At 31.8% G+C, this 22247-nt stretch overlaps 1 protein-coding gene across 2 annotated transcripts; it reads left to right on the top strand.

Moving 5' to 3' along the window:
- The first annotated feature begins 85 nt into the window (after nucleotides 1-85).
- Nucleotides 86-21869, top strand: LOC106055306 (uncharacterized). 2 transcript variants are annotated; one of them, XM_013211510.2, is made up of 11 exons: nucleotides 87-1266; nucleotides 8723-9058; nucleotides 12880-13001; nucleotides 14480-14651; nucleotides 14797-14871; nucleotides 15621-15965; nucleotides 16541-16651; nucleotides 16889-16934; nucleotides 20157-20185; nucleotides 20413-20472; nucleotides 20576-21869. In XM_013211510.2, the coding sequence occupies exons 1-11, from the start codon at nucleotides 1212-1214 to the stop codon at nucleotides 20659-20661; spliced, it is 1437 nt and encodes a 478-aa protein (XP_013066964.2). In that variant the 5' UTR covers nucleotides 87-1211; the 3' UTR covers nucleotides 20662-21869. The 2 variants fall into 2 exon arrangements, with proteins under 2 accessions (XP_055867542.1, XP_013066964.2); XM_056011567.1 differs by lacking the exons at nucleotides 20157-20185; nucleotides 20413-20472; nucleotides 20576-21869 and having other exon boundaries at nucleotides 86-1266; nucleotides 16541-16661.
- Nucleotides 21870-22247: the final 378 nt, after the last annotated feature.

Genomic DNA, 22247 nt, shown 5'->3' with positions numbered 1-22247 from the left:
TCCAAATCCACTACCCTATAAATCACGCTGTGTAGCTCTCAGCCCAGTGGTTGAGGCTCACACGTATGTTATGCAGAACAATGAAATGTAAAGACGAAAGTTTGACTTCAGTAATGAGTCATCATGTAGTGACAAAGGAAGAAAACAATTGAAAAAAGTACAGCACATTTTAAGGGCATAAATTTTGGATTCTAAGTTTCCTACATTGGCAGTAGTTGTATTATTTTACTTCATAAGAATACAAGATTGTATCATGTTTTAACACTGTAATTCATTATAGGAGACATACTCTAAGTAATATTATTCGAAATACCTGATTAAGAATATTTTATCCTGTGTGAAAAGTCGGCAAAGTTTGATTTCGTTACAGTTTTATAGACTGTAGTATCTTTTATGTGCTTCTCAATCCCTTAAACGTCAATAATATTCTTTTTCAAATTTATCCATATTATTAAAAGACCATTTCGACGGCCGGACTGTTAAATTTATCTGGCTTTCTTTTGTAAAAAGTATGTGTTTTGATTCAGGCAAATCGTTTACAAGATGTGTTTACTTGAATTATCTGAACATTGCAGAGACTTCGGATACATCTTTTTTTAATAAGTGAATCAAGAAGCTATCCACAAAGATCAGAATAAAAATTTTGTTAAAACATATCTTTATAGTGTTTTGTTTCCATCTACATTTGTTTTTCGTAACCCGTTCAAAAGGACTTGAAATGTATCGCTTTATAAGTGATTGAGACGAAAAATCAGGAGCCGGCAACCCAGTAGTACACCCTGGCAGAGCCTGCGAGGCTGCTAACCTCAAACTGTATCGGCAGTTTCCGTTCCTTTGGATACATCAGCTACGTGGAGAGGGGAGAACTGATGTGTAGTCGACATCGCTCCCACCACAGCTAATGATTATCCATGAGATTATCCATTACCGCAGCTGACGCAGGCCATATATCCAAATCTGTTATACTGCCACATCTAAATGGGTGTATAACATAATCTGAGAAAAGTAAGGCGTTCGTCTTTATTCGGGCTCCAAAGCCTTTAATCTTCAACATTGCTAAACTTAACATCATCTACGCCATGAATAGATGTTTATGAGGGGACTATACTGTTAATGAAGTTTAATTTCCTGTTTCAACTATTGTCACATAAAAATTGTATGATAGTAAATGAGAATATAAATACCATTGCCATTTTTTCACTTTGAACAAAATGAATAAATATAAAATTCTCATATTGTGCGTGGAAATGCTTGTAAAAATCGTAGGTAAGTATTTTCTTTTCATTACAATTTAAAACTAATAATATTCTTATGTAATAAAAGTGTTCTAAACGCTATAGAATTCTATCTTGTATTTATAAGGGCGCTGATTGATTCATTGATTTCCTAACACACCTATCACTAATTATCGTCGTGAACGAAAAAAAAAGGAAATTTATCCTTTTATTTCTTAACTTAGCTCTAGAACAACTAAGATATTTTCATAATCGAAACCGTAGCGGTGACATTTACTATATAAAATTTTTTTCGCAAATTAAACCCATCAAGTTTTATAATTTTAAAGCCTACATTTCCGTTTTTAAGCCTTTTCTTTTTGTAATTATTTTTTTCATTAAGATAACTCATTTGACACAACATCAGACATAAAATCTGAGGGTTGGGGGTTCAAGTCCGTAATCTGGCAAAAAAAACTTGAATATACATATATATATATATTAGGGGTGCACCGGATAGTCCCTCCGGCTCCGGCTTCTGACGAATATCCGGCATTTTTTACTATCCGGTGCTATTCGGCTCCGGTCGGATATCACTACCGGATAGTAAACCGGATAGTAAAAAATACACCTATTTAATATGCATAAAGTGGACCTCGTTCCATTACTGTCTGTTATAGAATGTATTAATGCTTATGTGAAAACAAAATAATGTGCTTAAAAATAGAGCCATTATGAATATGCACCAAACTTCGTTTATTATAAAGACAAGGCGTGTTAATAACTTAATATAAATAGAGATGAAACTTTACATCATAAATGCGCTTTACATACAGAGCAGCAATGGCTGGCACTTTTTTCAATTTGTCTTGACCTTTGAGTAAGTTAGTTAACATGTTAAAATGCTACATTCCTTGACCACGTCATGCTGACCAGACGTCTGTCTAGCTGTGCGGGTATATCTCCAGAGGTAGAGATGAACAACTCCCACCCCCTTTTATTTGTTTAGTCCATCACATTGAGTTTTTTATGGGTGTGTAACCACAAGTTAAATACGATGGACGTAGGTTTAATGTCAGCGTATTGACACTTTCTAGTGGTCACACCTTTCGAGGGAACTGAGTTTGTTTACTTAGTAGTTAATCTTTATTAGGGGGGGGGGCTGGACTACAAGAGCCACACCTCTAATGTAACCAGATATATTTCTAGATGAACAACTCCCTTCCCCTTTTATTTGTTTAGTCCATCACATTGAGTTCATTGATTGACAGGTGACCCCAAGTCAGATACGATGGACGTAAGCACTCTCTAGAGGTCACACGAGGGAACTAGGTTTGTTATTGGGGGGGGGGGGGGGGGGTGGACTAGACTTTACATTATAAATTCGTATTACATACGTAGCAGCGATGGCACATTTTACATTTTATAATGCTTTCAATTTCGTTTGTCACACAATTTAAGTCTAGTAATTCGATCTATACAAAAGTTGATTGGAATTTTTAACCACGAACCTAACATGATTTTTAACACTTGATTAAAAATTGACGGTGTTTGAAGAATTATAGTTGTCTTTCAAATATTTCGATAAAAAACTGAAAAGTCGAAGAATACTCACATAAATTGAGTGTAGGACTATTCTCCAAGGCTTAGAGTTAGGGGTGGGCAATAATTGATAATGGTAATTGAATTTATTGACCAAAAAAAGGTTCCTTGGGAGATGTAAAGCAGAACATTACCAAATAGAAGCAAAAGATACTAAGACTCAAGTGTTTTAAGGGGCGGTGCGAAAATTAGGAGGGGACAAAAATTGAAAAAAAAGTTTACTGGCCAGAAATGATTGTATTGCAGGAAGTACTAAAAAAAAGGGCCCAGGTAAAAAAAAAAAGTATCCAGTTCAACGTGATACAAGGATTAGTTGGCAAATTAAATGTTTGGGGAAGCGTTTAACTTTATATCGTTTTAAAGTTGTAAATAAAAAAAATAGAGAGGGGGTCAATTATTTTGCTGTAAGAAAAAAAGGCATCCATACCAAATAAAACAATATATATATATATATATATATATATATATATATATATATATATATATATATATATATATATATATATATATATATATATATATATATATGAGAACAAATTAAAGGGTGAAGCCGGTGGGAAATGCTAGTAACATTATACATGATACACACACATTTGAATAGCTCTCTGGTCGTGGACTAGGAAGTAAACTATCTACAACTGTGAAGGAACATCCGAAACATGGAAAACATTTTACAAATATGTTTACTTTCATTGCTTTTATTACATGAACAAAATAAGACTGTGTTATTTTTCAAGTTTTAAATTCGAAATAAAAGTTGTTTTTTTTTTATTACAGATCTAGTTAGCGCCTGACAAGTAACATACTTATTTTTAAACAAGATTACAAAGAGCGCTTGTGTTGCCACACAAACTCAGAGGCGGCCCCCGTGGGAGACGGATCCCTGTCGGATCCGCATATTCACTGGTCGACTGAGGATGGCATCGAGCAGGGTATGAAACCGAGACCGTAGAGATAATCAGTCTTGCGCGCTACCCGCACGACCAGGCATTGCTCTTAATCTAATGACAAACTGGTTACAAACTAATAGCCTACTATTGATAATATACCTACACATTACGGAATGGCAACTACTGGATATGTACAATATGTCAGAAGAGTGATTTGAGATAATTGAGCATTTTCATTTAAATGGAACTAAAATGAGGATAAAGTTCTACCTAAATTAAACTACTAATTTAGCACTCTTAATATCTATATCTACTAGATCTAGATCTAAAATATATATTTGGGATAATGTAGATGTAATTTAGATAAGATTTATATTTAAAAAAAAACACCAGATAATCAATTAATAGACAAATTGCAATTTGAAATATTAAAATAGTAGATTAGTTTTAGTATTTTATAACATTGCAATATTGACATATTGACAATCTAGACTTTAGAAATAAAAATCTACACTTTAAGCCTAGAAATTAAAATTATAGATCTTGATCTAGTCTAAATTATGGCTGTCTGGTAGTGCGGTTTGCGCGCTGGACTGTCGTTTGGATTCATCTATGGTCCCAGGTTCAAACCCTGCCCGTTCCTAACCCGTCGTCCATGTAAAACAACAAACATTCTAAACTAGACCAAGAAATTCTAGATCTAGATTCTATAATGATTTTAATTAGAAGTTAAATCTAAATCTAGTTTTAATAATCTAGCTCTAATGTAACAAAATAAAATCTAGATCTAGTGTAAAAAATCTAGATTAGATCTAAATTTAGCTATTATGTCTTTAAAATGCGAGTCACATTACGAGGTTTAATAAACATTACTATACCGAGTTGTTTTAGCATTAAAAGAACTTATTCCATATGACGTCAAAGGGAAAAAATCCACTACGTCACACGGCCTAGTTAGACTAAAAAATGTCATCTATACGAGCCGCTTGTCGAGTGTTCATAGACATTGGTGCACCGAGTGAGACCTTTTAGCATTTCATTTAAAGAATTAACTCCATATGACGTCAAAGGAAAAAAATTCCATTACGTCACACGTCCTAGTTAGACTAAAAAAATGTCATCTATAAGAGAAGCTTCTCGAGGGATCATAGACATTGGTGCACCGAGTTTGTTCTTTTAACATTTCATTTGATGGGCTAGTTAGACTTAATATATATATATATATATATATATATATATATATATATATATATAAGGATTAAAGACGCTTTTTTTTGTTTTGTCTGTTAGTCTGTCTGTCCGTTATGTTAATAGCGAGAAAAAAAGTCAAAAGCTATTGAAAATCTGATTAAAATTTAATTTCCCTTCCGAAACATCGCATTATCTTTAAGTTTCTATAATAGATTGTTCCGGATGTTTATATATATTTATAGTGAAAGAAAATAAGAATTCCAGATTAATCAAATACCGTTAATTAAATTTGTGGGATGGTCTGTTATGAAAATTAGATGTACCATAGTCTTATGGAGATTTTTTCAAACCATACTTTGGTGTTAGGAAGTTGTTTTCCTTAAAAATCGGAGCATAATATTAACGATAATTAGATTTTCTAACGTTTTAGTTAGAAAGTTAAATGTAGTGTAAGAGAGAAGTGCGATTTTACATAAATAGAGTTAAACTATTTTTCATAAAAAATCCGGAACAACCAATTTTCGTAAATGAGAAAATTATTTGTTTTATTTATTAGAAGATGGATTTCAAACATTTATTAGCGTTATTAGATTTTTCATATAAAATTCGGATCATTTTTGGCGAATAACCTATTGTCGATATTTTTGAAAAAAATAAAATTATTTGACATACATTTGTTAAAAATTCGGAACAATTGATATTGATAAATAAACTATAGTGACGCAGTGTCAAAGAATATAAGTTTAATATTAGTCAATTATGCGATTTCAAACAATCATTTGACATAATTTATTTTTTATAAAAAAATAAAAAAAAAAAAAATTTAAAAAAATTTATAGTTAATGAAATATAAATCAGTATAGATATTTTTATTTAGCATTATGTGCTATTTAGATTAAAAAAACTGGAACGATATATTAAAGATCATGTGTTTCTTGCAACGTTTAAGCATGGAAATAAAATCTAATATAAGTTAGAAGAGCAAACAAATATTCATTGGCATTGATTTGTTTCTCACAAAACATCCAGAACAATCTATTATAGATACTTAAAACTATTGCAATATTTCTGAATTAAAAAGTAAAGGTTAAATCAGATTTACAATAGCCTCTACTGTTATATGTTTATCTACTCGTGACGGACAGACCGAACAACAGACAAAACGCACAAAAATAATCTTCTTTTATACGGATTGGAATTGGTTTAGCACCTGATCATGTTGCGACGTTACGCTACTGCACAAAAATCGCTGCATAAAAAGTCCATTTAAGAAATGTGCGTGATATTTACATACAAAGTGCATTATTAGCTTTATAAACAAACAGAAATGTTTTCTTTTAATTTTAGCAGCCAGTTGACCAGAAAAAAACATCTTTAACTATTATTTATATTTGCTGTAAACATTTCCTGTACATGTTTAAAATATATTTGACTTAGTGATACTGAAAATACACAACAATTGTCCACCTTTTTAGCATATTGTAAAATTGCTTCCCTTACATTTACGTAATTGTTTTAGAATTGGTGTATTTTTATGAAAAAAATCGCTTGCATAATTAATTTTATAAATTGAAAGGTTTGCTTTTAGAAAACCAAAAGTAGCCGTTGCACCTAAACTTTTCAAGCCGCATTTAATGATGAAATAATATTTTTCATATCTCTTCTAGTTTTCGAGATGTGAGTGTGACAGACGGACAGACGGACAGACGGACAGACAGACAGACGGACAGACGGACAGACGGACATTTTGCACAAACCTAATAGAGGCTTTTTCCCTTACGGGGGCCGCTAAAATACGCCTAAAAAGCTGTGTGTGATGTATATTTTATCCATGTAAATATTAATCATAATGCATCAATATTGCAAGGAGCCTTCGAGCATTCACAATCATGTTTTTCTATTTTCTACATATAAAGATGCGCATGATATCCATGTGCATCTGTTTAATTCAGGGGTGTAGTCAGAGGATGCGGGTTTGGGGTTCAACCCCCCCACGCGAAAATTAATCTCAATCCCTTGCGGAAAAGGGGGGGGGGATTCTGTGAGGCTAATTTTCCTTTTTTTTAATTAAATCAAAAATACATTCATAAAGTTCCATGAGCGTAGCTAAAGGGAGGTTTTGAAGTGAAACCCCCCTAAAATAAAAAACCAATACAGTCACCAAATTCTCGACTCTATTTACTTAATAGGTCTAGACTAGATCCAGAATATAGAATATATATATAGAATCTAGATGTAGACAAGATCTAGATTTCTTGACTAGTTCTAGATATGATATAGATCTAGTTTAGATCTGGATCTAGACTCTTGAAGATTTAGATCTGTCTAGATCTCGATCTAGAATCTAGACTAGGTCTAGAAAATGGTTGTAAAATGTTTTACATGTTTCGGATGTTCCTTCAGAGTTGAAGATGATTACTTCCTAGTCCAAACATCACGCAAGACGACGGGGTATGGGAGCGGGCAGGGTTTGAAACTGGGACCATCGATAAATCCAAACAACAGTCCTGCGCGCAAACCGCGCGACCAGGCAGCCATCCTAGACTAGGTCTAGACTAAATAGACTCTAAATAAAGATCCAGAACTAAATCTATATCCTAATCTAGACTAGAAACTAGACTAGATCTATAAATAGAATCTAGATCTACTAGATCTAGGTCAATATTATGATCAGAATTAGTAGGGTTACAGATTCACTTCTTGATGTGGTACTACTGCTTATATAATGAATAAATCTGCACCCCTAAGCTGTTAGAAGATAAACTATTTTCTTCATTGATTATAAATGTAAGTTTTGTTTAAATTGTTTGATACAATTAAATCTAAATCTAGATCTATGTCTGGCCTCTATTTATTATAATTTAGATTGTCGTCAAGTGTATAGCCTAATGACAATGTGTGAAAACTGAGCGGTATAAAAGTAGTTTGTTTTTTCTTTTTTTTTAATCTTACAATTAAAACGAAGTTCGTATCAAAATTATTTTTTTAAAACAACATTTGAATCAGTATTCTATTCATGAGTTAGTTAATAAATGGAAAATCTATTTTATAATGATCCATTAACACTTCTTCAATTGTGAACTTGGATGCAATTTTTAGTACCAATGCGCGAATCTATTAATGAAGCTTGATTTTTTAATGAAGAAGCTTGTGACTTTTTAATAAGACTTACTTCCCATGAAGGTTGTCATTGAAAAGTGGTGTAAATTTTTTAAAAATCTGCTAACAATTATAATTTTAAAAATTAGATGGTTCATTTTGGGAAAAGAAAAAAGGTATCCGTTGCATCGGAACTTTGAATGATCTAAAATATCATGATGTCTGAGATCTAAACGGGATGGACGGACGGACAGACGGACAGACATTTCATACAAAACTAATAGCGTCTTTTTCCCTTTCGGGGGCCGCTAAAAATTGATTCTGCCGGTAAATACAGAGCTATATTTAAAGAAAATATCCAATGTTGAAACTTCCTGCTTCTCATACTATAAAGTTACATATTACGGATGCTTCATAGCGATCACCGAACGAAAGTCCAGATTGCAATCTAATCGAACAGGCAGTCAATTTGCATAGCTTTACAAATTTTATGACATAAAATAAATATTTTATATAAAATATTTTTTCCAGAGTATAATCAATATGTATTATATAAATATATATATATATATATATATATATATATATATATATATTTATTTATATATATATATATATATATATATATATATATATATATATATATATATATATATATATATATAATTTAATTAAACACCAACACAAATACAAAGATTTAATATTCCTGTTAAAATTTCTTTTCAGCGACTGTTCAAATACATTGTGGTATAGGAGTAAATGGAGGCAAAGGTTCACTTTATATTACAACCAACATTAATTACACTGAAGACATCCTGATAGTCAGAGCAAGTAAACGTAATATAGAAGCCTTAACAATGACTAATTGTAAATGTTCTAATGGCTGTACATGTGACCCAGCTTTTCAGCCACAAAACGTTACGACGTCAATAACAAACGAAATGGTAAACATAAATATTAGTTTTTACAACGTTACAAAAGATTATGAAGGACAATTTTCAGTAGTGAATAAAAATCTTAAAAAGCCAATTGTGAATAAAACGTGCTACTTCCAAGTTATTGGTAAGTGAAAATATAAATATCGTTTTTTCCCTAAATATGTTAGCCCATTTTTATTAAATGTTTTCTCAATACATTTTTTTCATTCAAATGGAAATAGAATATATCGAATAGTTACACATTTTTTGAAGTGGGGGGGGGCTGAAGCAGAATTTTAAAATCCCCCATTGTTACACGAATTCGAGAACTAGGTTTTTTATATGTAGGCTAATTTTCAACCCTCTTCTGTAAAAAGATTGAAGTATTGGCGACTTATTAAACTGATGTAGCCCAGTCACTTTAATTCATTTTTCTTTAACTTCTGGTTTTCTTTTGGGGGGAGGGAATTAATATTCTCAAAACTCCTGCCTGCTATCCGTGCTATGTGGTAATTATAGTTTGATGGGGCTTTTAAGCCAAATAAACCACTGGTTTCAAACGCTCTAACTTTTGATACCAATTATGTGACATGGCATTATTTTGAGTAGACTTTACCTTGAGTTCTCGTTCGATAATGTGTTGTAGGCTTAACGTATATGTGCCTAGGTACATATGTTCATTAGACTTACTATACTAGATCCTTTATACAACTGACGAAGTCCAATATCAATAGAAAACACTTATTTACTGGATAAAATTGGTTAATATGCATCTTCTTTTTTGAAGTAACGTCTGTATTATATAACATAAGATAAAATAACCTGGTTTGTAAATTTTGAGGGGTGCCTCAACAATTGTGAACTCGCAATGTAATATTAACACAATATCTAACATCATTGAGTTTCCAAACCATTTTAATAAATACAAAGTCGATTCTCTTTTCACAATAAATATGTACACTCTGTACCAAAACCAAAGCTCACATTTCTCATCTGTTCACTCTGAGTTACTATAGTTACTTGTTCTGTACCGAGTTTCTCTTGCTATTCTAACATCCATTTCCCTGTAACTAATGTTTAGCTTCATGAGATGATTCTAATTGTGACAAACATGTTTAATGTTATGCTTTCTTGTTTATATCTTGAACTAGTCGACCCACGGCGTAGCATACGCCGCTATTTTGCAGGGCTGGCCACAGCAACCTGTGACGACAGGTTTAGCTCACTCAAGGTATCACTCAGGTCCAAGCATTTAATTATTTTATTTTAACGTTTTATCATCAATTTTCCTAACTTAGCCCATCAAGCGCTAAAAGCACTACCACCACCCCTCCAATCTACCATACTATCAGGCACTGATGTCACATTTTTCCTTTCCCTCGCGCCTCAAACTAATGAAGAATTACTTGAGGTCAACAATTCTCGTAGTTAGATTAAAACATTTGGTAATCCTTGCTATTTAGCGTGATGTATGTAGGGAATAGAATTTTTATGATATACTGTATGACTTCGCTACACGCAAGGCTCGTAAAGTAATTCTGTACGTAGTAAAGAATGAATAAAATGCAAAGACAATTTGTTTTCTAATACAAACTCTTTAATTTTCACTTATTATCAGTAACCCTACCCAAACTTGGAGCCTCCAAATCCGTTTCCATAGGACCCCACTATGGTTAAGTGCGGCCCTGCTACTTAGCGACGGGTGAATACAGAGTAGATTACTTGTTCCTCCCCCCCCCCTTTCTTTTTTTTTCGTTGGGTAACTCTAGTCCGACTTTTAGAAATAAAAGTGTGATCTTTCATTTACGTCTTGGTGTCCAAATTGTTGAGTTATGAAGAGAATCATATATATATTGAAGATTCTTATTCTTCTTTTCTTAAGACACACATACAATACATTGATACAATAATAGTGGTATGATTGATATAGAATCGTTTTCTTGAAAAGTCTCAAAAGTCTTATAATAAGATCATATATTAAAATAAGTAAATCATTAACATTCAAAGACCGCATCACAAACCAAGGGATTAGAGAAAGGATTTCTGCAGCGATTGGACCCATTGATGACCTGCTAACTATCGTAAGAACGCAAGCTAAAATCTATGACCATATTACAAGTTCCCAGGCAGACCTTCCTTTAGGGAACAGTACCAGGAAAAAAGAAAAGTCAGACAGAGAAAACGATGAAAAGACAACACTAAATAATGGGCAGGAAAAGACAGAGAGAAACGGTGAAAGACGGTTGACAAATCTTGCATGGTAGCCTAACTAAGGGATCCGTAAAGTTAAGGTAAAAAAAATCATTAACTCACTGTATTATGTTTCAACCGAAAAAAAAAAAATTGTTTTATTGGTAATTTTCGGCAGGTACACAGTGAGCTAAATACACTTGATGATACCGATTCTTTGAATTGAACACGTCGCAGGGTTCAAAAGACCACCCAAAAAAAAAAAAAAAAGAAACGCCGATAGTCCACATCAATCCCCAGGGCTATGAAAATCACTCAGTCATAGTTTATTTTTGTTAGTCTTGATGCCTATTAAAAGAAAAGATAGTAAATTTTAAAGAAAGTTATTTAAATTTAATTAATGGAACTGAAATCTAATAAAATAAATACTTAACTTTCATTGCTATCTTCATATTTCAATTTATATTTATTAGTCTTATTATGTAACGTGCAGATAAAGCTTCGGACCATTCAGTACAAATTGGACATTTGATAATGTTACGAGCAGATGAGACTCTTAATTATACACCAACCAACTTATATATAGTAGATTATGAAGACTTTAATCTCAAGTAACAATTAATAATATATCAATAATATCTTCATTTACATTTACCAATATTTTGTTCTCTCCTATCTAACCCTTTCAACACGCATTCGCACCATTCCACATTCACGCTAAGCTGCGCACGTAACAGATAATTAGACATCAGTGCGTTTGTTTTCAGTAAAGAAGATAAAAAGTATAAAACCATTTACGCTTTCTAGAATCGGTCTTATCGTCTCTTTTTAGCAGCCTCCGAAAGAGGAATAGCCGTTCTCTTTAGATCATAGTAATTTTTTTTTTTTTAAATATTGAAATTTCGACATCATGATATCTTAGAGCTTTTAACGTTTTGATGCATGGGCTTTTTTTTCTTCTGAAAGCGAATCATTTAATTTTTAATAGTAATTATGCGAGAAGTTGTTTTTTTTAATACACCATTTTTGCATCATATAAAACTATTAATAACTTTTGAAACCATTAATATTTAATTAATTGTCATTAGAGTATGTTTTGTGTGAGTGTGTGTATAGTTTTAAAATATTCTTGCAAAGGTTTTTTTTTTTTTAAATAGTTTTAAAAAATATTTGTATTACAAAATTAAGTGTGTTTGTTATATAAACACTATACCTTTCTTCAAGGAACTGTTCCAGGAAAAAGCAGAAGAGGCAGACAGAGAAAGCGAAAGGAAGGCATAAAAGAATGGATGGGCCTGCCTTTGAAAGAGGTTCTATCCAAGGCAAAATGACAGAGTAATTGAGCAAGACGGTCGACAAATCATGTATGGTGCCCCAACGGTCTCAGAATAAAAGATAGTCGAGTCTTGTATTCTCTTGAATTGTTTATGTTGTTTTCAGCATTTCAGAAAATTTTCTTCTAGCTTGAATTCCATGGTGTCTTTTTGTTGTAGTATTGCTATGCATACCGATTTTTCCCCATCAAATGTCAAAATCTTTCTTGATTGAGGTCTACAACTTCAAATGTTGTTTTCCATACATGTGGATTGCTTCTCAAAAGTAGCACCATTGCAAATTATGTCTTGATCACATAATTAGTGTAGGACTTGACTTTTCTAGCTTTAGCAAGCCACACACTATCTTTGAGCTTTTCAATATCAGACTTATCATAATTTTGTTAATGAGTTAGGTAGATAAGGTATGAGTATCCTTACTTAATTTTTTTTTTATTTTCAGAAATTCCAAAAGAAGTCAAATGCCATTCCGAGCCGATGAAAAACGGTCTGTATATTGTGCAATGTTCTGCTCAAACTAGAAATAAAATTACGACGTGTATATTTTACAATGGTAATGATGAGGTAAGTGTATATCTTTAAATGATTGAGAGGTGGAAGGGAGAAGGTAGACAGATAAAGATGACAAACAAAAAAAAGATGATAAAATTAGAGAGCTGTGAGCCTTAGAAAGAGAAGAGAAACAGGAGAAAGAATGGAAAGAAGAAATGAGAAAGAGGTCAATGTAAGAAAGAGAGATGAGAGAAACAGATAAGCAAAGATTAACGGGAGAGACGGACAGATCGATGTCCGAGGAGAGAAATAGGAGAGAAAGAGAGTAATTTGCCAATGAGGAGAGAAAAATAGAGATCGGGAAACTAAAAAAGAGACAGCTTTCCCAGTGTCACTCCAGGTTCTAAATACAGTTCACTGTTAGCCCGAAGGACGTCTTTTAGTCCCAAACAGCTCAGACTCCCATAATCTGCAGATCACTTCAGCCCGATCTAAAACAGTCCTTTCTCTAGAATCAATATGTTGTCTGTTCCTCGTGTTGAACTGTGTGCTGTTGCCCACCATCAGTGTCGGCGCGAGAACAAATTTATGTGTTATGGGATCAACTTTTTAAACCTGAGGACATTGAGACAACCCTTATCACACTTGTGCAAATACTTTCTGACCGTAAGAATAAAGAACCCAAGACGAATCCTTAATAAGAAGAGACTGAGCCACAAGTGACAAATACATTTACAAACTTTGTATCTGGTAAACAGCCAACGCATCCAATTGAAAGCAACGGCAACTAAGGTTTTAGTAGATACTATCCAAGACAAAGAACTAACAGACGTAATTAAAGATGTGAAAATTGTAGGTTGTCAAAACGTGGGCTGGAGTCATAGCATTTATCTGGGTCCTTATTGATTCTTGTGTTGTTAGGTAAAAGAAATAATAGTGCGAATGTTCAGCTTGATCTGAGATTGTATGTCGGAGAAATAGCATGTACAAACTTTTACCAGACAGACAGAAGGACAGACAGAGTGAGTTGATAGAAGCTTTGTCAAAAAAAAGAGCAAATAGTGAGAGGGAAGTGAGTTTTGCAGAGAAGAGAGAAATAGTAAAGAGAGAAGAGAAATGAGATACGAATATAAAGAACATATAGAGTAGAGAAACAGGAGATATACAAGAAAGATATAAGAATGACTGAGAGGAGAGAGAAAGGAGAAAAGAGTGTAGTGAGAGAGAAAGAGTTCTTCTTCTTCTTCTTCGTTTGGAGGACGTGGTCGGCATTTTCTGATGATACTCCACATGGGCAGATTTCACTGGTTCCAATTTTGAGCTTCCGGTACATGTGTTGTCGCATTCTGTTGTGTCCGGTCATGAGTCGAAAGATTAGACGTTGATCTTGTCGGGATAGTTTAAAGTAAGCGTCATCTTTCTTATGATTTGGATGAGAGCTCGTCCATTTCTCATTTATTAAGTAAGAGAAAGAGTGAGATTATGATTTTTTTAAATTTATGAAGCTATTTATATAACTAATGAAATATAAATTAAAATTAATTTTACAGAGCCCTGAAACTCCAGTGATTACAGCTAGCAACTCTCAAATTAACTGTACACTATATAACTTAACTATGGTATCAGAGGAACGTAATATTACTTTTTTAATATATGCTAATGTTACTGGCCATGATACTGATACTCAGTTCGGAACAAATTTAACATATACCATTCGCAAAGGTACATTTCAATTGTGTTTAATTATAACAAGATAAACAAATAAAACTAGACTGTCTTATTCCAAAGTATAAGTAATCGAATTTTATAATCCATTTATCTCATACATATGCACTTTATCTTTTATATATATACTATTTATATTTAGACACAATTTCTACTAGATCTACTGCCTTTCCTAATAATTATGCAGAAACAACCTCGCTGTGCGCATATACAGAGTGTAAGTTTGTTTTTGTTTTTTTCACTCAATTTGTTTGCTGTTTTGTTTTATTCAATTTTGAATTTTATTTCAAAGTGAGTTAAATAGAATAAAATTAATCCAGGAAAGAAGGCTAATAACTTAATGTGTTTATGTGTTGTATATTACTATTTCATCCTTTTATTTAAAAAAAAATTCTGTTGTCATTATTTTCAAATTAAAATAGCTATTGGTAAACACTATTAAATTGTTCGTAAAGATTTAGAAATTATCATTTTTAAATGTTCTTTCATTTTATATTACCTCTCTTGTCAGATTTATCCAGCAATAGATGTGTGCATTACTTTTACACATTATAATATAGTTAACAAAGTTTGACTTCATTTTTTCAAAAATTAAATTTGGACATGTAAAGTTTTAAAGAAATAGCAGAGACTACTATTAATTGTAATCAATTATTTATGTTAATGACTAAAACAAGAAATGTCATATGAAAAAAAAAACGACAAAAAAATAAGATGAAATCATCTACATTGTAAAAATATGTGCACAGTATAATAAAAGCTAATCTGAATTTTGTCAGCTTACTATTTTTTCACATATTACACCCTACTTTTAATGATAGAAATATTATGCATATTAAAATGAAGTACAAATATTAGTTCTCTGTCTCCTGTTTTCTAATTACACACCAATGTCATATTATGTTTTCATTCATATTAGTTGGTAGTTGTTTTTTCTTTATGTTTTTTATTTTGAAAAATCAATAGGTATTTTTCATTTCTCAAACTCGGAAAGAATTTGTAGCAGCTGTATTCACGACAAAAACATGTCAAATATAAAAGAGACTTTGTCAATGTATAAATTAGAAAATGTTACAGCAACTATAAAAACTGACAATTTTAACCTAACGATTTGTCATGAATCAGACAATAAATTTTTAACCAATACTGAAAACAAGTCATACTCAAACTTTACTGTAGGATTATACATCTGCAAAAGTGATCATTTAACACAGTATTTTATATGCAATGAATGTGAATCACAAAGATATCAGATGAAGTGCTGTTTTCACAGTAACTTAACAGACATTTCCAATAGATCATCAGTCGAAGGTATTTATATTTTTGTTGAAAAGAATACTTATTTACATATTGCATATTCATGTAGCATAATTTTGTTACTTATATTTATTCTGATGAAAAAAAAAAACACCACTAGGGACTTTGATACTTCAGTGTATCTAAGAAGACAAATTTTTTTTATTCATTTAGATTTTTAAGTTCGGGTTCATATTTCTTAAGAATAACAATAAAAGATAAAGTGATATGGAGAATTATGTTGACAATATAATGAAACATAAAATTAAAGAAGGGAGAATCAGAAAAGAAAGACTTAGAAAAGATATAGAAATAGACAAACTAAAATAATTTCCATGACATTTTATTAAATGATACCTGCTGCCCATCAAAAAAATAAAAATACTTTTTCTACTACCAGCGCAAAACCATTACAAATTAATTCCGAAATGTGTTCTGTACACCGAAAACACTAGACACTCAATTTTTTTAAAAATCCACTTTATTTGATCCGATCCGATCTTTATTTGTTCCTAATCAAAATAATAGTTTTTTAATAAAGAGAAACATTTTTGGAAGAAGTTAAATTTTTCACTAACATAACATTTCAGAAATACCACAGTGTGAAGTTTATACAGGCTCAAAGACAAAAATCATTTTGGCATCGATAGCAGTGCTAGTGGCCACAAGCATGTTAACATTATTCTTCGTAAAGCAAACTGGTATGGTATTGTAAGTTAAGTTTCGTTATGCAGCATAAAATAAATTAAGCATAGTTGTAACGTCTGCGGGTGAAGTTTTAGATTTATAATTTCTAGGTGATAAGTAAATTCATAAAAATTTGAAGTGTATGTAAGTTAAATTTAGGTTTAAAAAAATTTGGTAAGCAATATTGTTTTAGTATATTAGCAATACATTTGTATATTTATTTGTCTATAAAGTTACTCTACATTTTTCAGATTGTTATAAAAGATTTAAAATGTATTTACGTCTTAAAAAAATAAGGTCAGTTGTCAGATTTCGTATCATATTTAATTCATCTGGTTTCTACTATAAATAATATATTTTGTATAATTTATATGTGAAAGCAAAATGTATTTATATTGTTATGAATTTATATTATGTTTAAAAGTTTAACTCAAAAATTAAAATAGGATTTAAAAAGCACATGTTTCTTTGGATAATGGTCAACCAGGGTCATACGAGACCAGCACTACAAGTAGCTGATATTAGTTTTTATCATATGTTGTGTTGAAGCAAGGAGGTCCTAGAAATCCAGAAATTCAAAATCCAGTCTTTAAGGTGTAGCCAAATATTGATTTCAAATTCTAAATACAACTAGAATTACTTTAGAAATATATATAGTACCTGTAAAAGTCCATAATGGAAACAGAAGTTTGTTTGGTGTAAATATAAATGTTTAAAAGATGTCTACAGAAGATTAGATAGACGATAGTTTTTCAGAGAAACAAAGTCTCTTATGCAGAGTTGCTTACAAGTACGCATCTTGAGTATTTTGTACGCAAATGAACTCCAAAATATCATCTGAGAATACGCTTTTCCCCCTCTAATGCAGAAAAAAAATTTTTAAAAAAGTAGTTCTTGCTAATCGTATATATAGATCAGTGCGTCAATGCCAGGAAATAGACTATACCTATTAGATCTACCACGAGATAGATCTAGTAACACTTTTTTTTGCGCGCCTGACGCGCGAATATTTCAATATTTAAGATTTAAATATTTACTAGATCTAGATCTTACTGATCTAAATAAAGTTGAGTTCCTTTCAATGTGTCAGCTTAAATGAAGTCTCCAATTTAATTGGGAATTAATGATTAGTTCTAATTCATCTAGGCTGGATCTAGATATATGTCAGGCGTCTATAATAGAATGTACGCATAGACATAAATACATATAGACTGGCCCTAAGGAAGTAACTTTATGTAACTTGAAAACATGTATATCTATTGTATTCGGATTTCCGAATTATGAAAAATTGCATGATCTTCATTCTTAGAGATTTAAAAAAAAACACTCGTAAAAATAATGTAATACTTATATAGGTTATGGCTGAAATAGATATGAATACTTAACGTTTATACTGCTCATAAATGCTGTATAATAAAGTACACAAAATTGTAAGTCACAAATTTTCGTTTCATAAAACTCTTTAATCTGCCAGTCTATATTTATTTATGTCTATGGATGTACGTAAATCTAGATTTAGAATTGAGATTTAGATCTAGATTTAATTGTGTAATCTAAATATAGATCTAGATTTTTCTAGATTTAGATATAATTCTAGATCTAAATCAAATTCTAAGCTACAATCTAGCTCTAGAAATGACCAGGTGTGTAATAGACCTAGATTTACTCTACTGGCTAGATGTAGCAATCAATGTAGGCTGTATGTTTAGATTCTACTCTAGTAGAAGAGGTACCTCAAAAACTCAAGGCTCTAAATAACTGTTATGAGATCTAGATCAAAAATTAAATCTACCCAAAAGAAGCAATTTCGTTTCACGGATTCTAAAATATGCACATTAAAAAAACTAAAATACAATCAACTATTAATGAAGCTGCTTACAGATCTAGATATATTCTAGATTTGGATTAGTTGTTGTTGTTTTTTAGATGAAAGTGAGAAGGGCAGAGAATTTTCGTAGAAAAAACATTGGTTGCACTTAATCTCTCTTTTAGCATGATAAAGGAAATCAAACTGATGTTCCATAACTTGCAGAATGTATCTATTTTCTGTGGTAGCTACTGTTATGGTCACTAGCGACTAGCTAGGTTCCATTACTTATGAAGGCCTAAGTTCAAAAAATGAAATCAGGGGCATTTAAGGCACACTCATCTGCCAAGCTTTTTTATACTAGAAACAATTTTAATGACTAATTAGGATTATCTGCCTGAAAACCAAATATTTAAAATGTTTGTTTTTAGTGATTGTAGGGATGCCAAAGCTTTCATAGCTAACTCTATAAAAAAAAAAGTGTGGAAGAAGAGAATGAGTGATTTAAAATATTTCCAGTGTCTGGATACCTGGCAAATAAACTGCCTATAAACGAAATTAAATATTTTGACACATGTACAAAATGGCTTATACCGGTATAACTTTATGCTGTGTTAACTTTAGAATAGCTGCTTTTCATGTATGTTATGTGCTTGAATGATTTAATTTTAGTGTTTCCTGGTTATATTTCTTGATATTTAGGAAAATATGCATTTGCCCCTCAAAATACGCATTTCAAGGTCTGGGAATACGCATTTTCATTTTGGCATGTAGGCATCTCTGCTTATGTCTTAAAAAAGAAACAAAACGAAGAAAACAATCTAGAATGTTCCAAATATATAAATATATTAGAATATTAGAAAGATAAACAGACAGACAGACAGACAGACAGATAGATAGATAGATAGATAGATAGATAGATAGATAGATAGATAGATAGATAGATAGATAGATAAAACAGACAGAGATAGAGAACTGGGTATGATGCGGTGATATGGTTTCAATGCAACACCGATAGTAACAAACTGATGAGCCCTCGTTGTGGAAAAACGTTGGAATGTGTTGAAGAAAAAATCAGTAGGAAAAGGAGAACTCCGCCATCAGCAGACTTAGTTAATTTCAGGGACTCGTTCACTATAAGTTTTGAAAGGCAAGATACAAGGCCTACAAGTTTGGAGAAGTTAATGAATTGCGTAAAACGGCTGTTTGTAAATAATATGATTGTGTGTATGTTAAGATTGGCTGCTAATCACGGTCTGGTCGGCAACGAGCTAGCCGATCAGTTAACTAAAACGGCATGTTTTTTGGCACCTGTAACTAACGTGCCGCTCTCCCGTGTTCGAGGTCTAGTCTGTCAGAGAGTACCGACACTATAGTGCGAAAGCTGGGGCAAGTCAGAGAAGGGCAGAAAATTATGGGGGCAGATGAAAAGGCCAGACGGTTAAGGTGCATGGTGGCAATAAAATCGAGAGGAACAGAAAGACCCGGCCCTGTACAGACTAGAGAGAGAAAGAACTGGTTCATGTTCAGCTATTCTTTGTACAGGGAGACCTTAAAGCACACTGCCCAAATGGAATAAGTCTTAGTATAATGCTCGTCACGAAAGGGTTACAGTAGATAGAAAGATATAGACAGATAGGGAGGGAGAAAGAAAGAGACATGACAAACGTAAAAACATTCTGAAATTGTCTTTTTTATATTCTTTTATACAGAGAAAATGGAGACGCAAAAAACAAAGAAGGTAATTGAAAACAAATTTAGCTTATGCTTATCATTCATTATTTTAATATTGCTTTGTTACATTTGTAAGGATTTTTTTTTAAATTATAACATCTGAAATAGATCTGGACTCATACAAAGAACTTGTTTAGAAAAAAATATTAGTAATGTAGATGGTACAAGTTAATGTTAATTGTATACAAAATTTTGATTTTCTTTTCTTAATGCATACATTATTTATTTTCTTAGTGAACACATTTTATAACTCTGACATCTATGACCTTAATGTTTATGTCAAGAATATGGAAGGTAATACATTTCAAGAAAGTGTCAGTTAGTTAAATAAATATACTTATAATCCATTAAATTATAAAAGAAAGCTTATTATTCTGAACTCTATTTCTTCTTGCAGATACCTACTGTACTATAGGCGAAGCTCGTACTATGGCCTTAGAAATACAGAATTCAAAAAATGTATTATGCATTGTAAATTATTAAACCCCTTAAGAAAATTGTCATATGTTTTTTGTTTGTTTGTTGGTTGTTGTTTTTTTTTATTTTATTAAACTTTTCAATCTGTATATTATTAAATTATTTTTTTGTTATTGAATCTATGTATTTAATAAGACATATTGTATATGGCAAACACAGGGCGTTTTAGACAGGATGAGATACATTAAAAGAACTTACGTAACAGAATTAAAAACTTTTTTCCTTAAATAGGTTTAGATGAATATGTTAAGAATTCTTTGTATACTAAAATTGATCAATCAATAAAAGAATTTTAATTTTGTAAATGTAAAAGCTTTTATGGTCATTTACTTATAGGAATTTAACGTAAGGAGAAATTCGATATCTATATTTTTCATTGCCATTACAAACCTCAAGCATGAAGATGCCCATGCTATTAGGATTTTACTGTAAAGTTATAAAGTGACACTTATTTTTACTGTGACTCATTTTAAAACACTTCTTAATTACTTTTCATTATTTATTCGTTGTATATATATATATTGCGTATTTAGCATTTTTTTAAATCTTATCCTTCAGATTACAAGTATAATTAAGATTCCTACGCCTATCTTATCTTATCTTATATAATAAAGACGTTGCTTAAAAAAATAAGATGATTACGTCCTACGCTTCATGCTTCTAGTCATGCATGTTAACCTAAAGTCTGCGAAGTCACTTCCTGGTTGTGTTAAACTGGTTTTGCATGACTCTAACTATGCTAACGGATTGGATTCCTAGCTGGTTTAACCTTTTTTTTTATTGCTCTGATAGCATTAGGGATAAATGGGCGCTTGTGCAAATTTGTCCTAGCATATTAAATAACTTTTAGTGGTTTTTTTTTTGGTATTTTATTAGTTTACATTTTTGAATTAGTAAGTTATGGTTTAGTGTTTTATGTAGGCTATGGTTCCCATCAAGGGTGCTCGAGTTCAAACCTCGTCTCGAGCAGAGTTGTGTTTTCGGAGCCACTAAAAGTAACTCGCAAACCTTCTTTCCAGGTATCACCTGCTTCCGTAATTCCACAAAAGAGATTAGACCAGAGCACAATGAGCATGTATAGAGCATGGAAAATGCGCTTTACAAACGTAATTTAAAATATTGGCTCTAAGTTTAATAATTTTACTGATGTTATTACGCTAATCTAATGTGAATATGTCAGCAGTTTCTTTAGGTAAATAAATAATACCTTAACAGATCTTTTAAAGTTTAGAATTGTTGTATCTCATGGTACATCTTTTATATAAAACACCATCGAACTATATTACTTTCTAGTATCAAATAATTTTTAGGGGGGGGGGGGGAATCCCACAATAGTGTAAATAGTCTTGATAACTGAATATTTCTTCACTGTAGGATTTTTTTTTTTTTTAAATAACAGGAATAAATTTCTAAGACTAGGTATGACTAAAACATAGTGTAAATATCATTGGCTTTATTCAAAAACAAAGATTTATCCTTGACATAGCAACTGAATACCTAAAACGCTACCCTGCACTCTATACTGGAACAGATAACACCGGCGATATAATAATGTTGTTTTTTTAATTACGCTGTGATAGTTTTAGTATTAT

The sequence above is a fragment of the Biomphalaria glabrata genome, chromosome 14, assembly GCF_947242115.1.
Source record: "Biomphalaria glabrata chromosome 14, xgBioGlab47.1, whole genome shotgun sequence".
Lineage (NCBI taxonomy): Eukaryota > Metazoa > Mollusca > Gastropoda > Planorbidae > Biomphalaria > Biomphalaria glabrata.
Note: the sequence above shows the minus strand (reverse complement) of the source record. Positions and strands in the feature narration are given on the sequence as shown.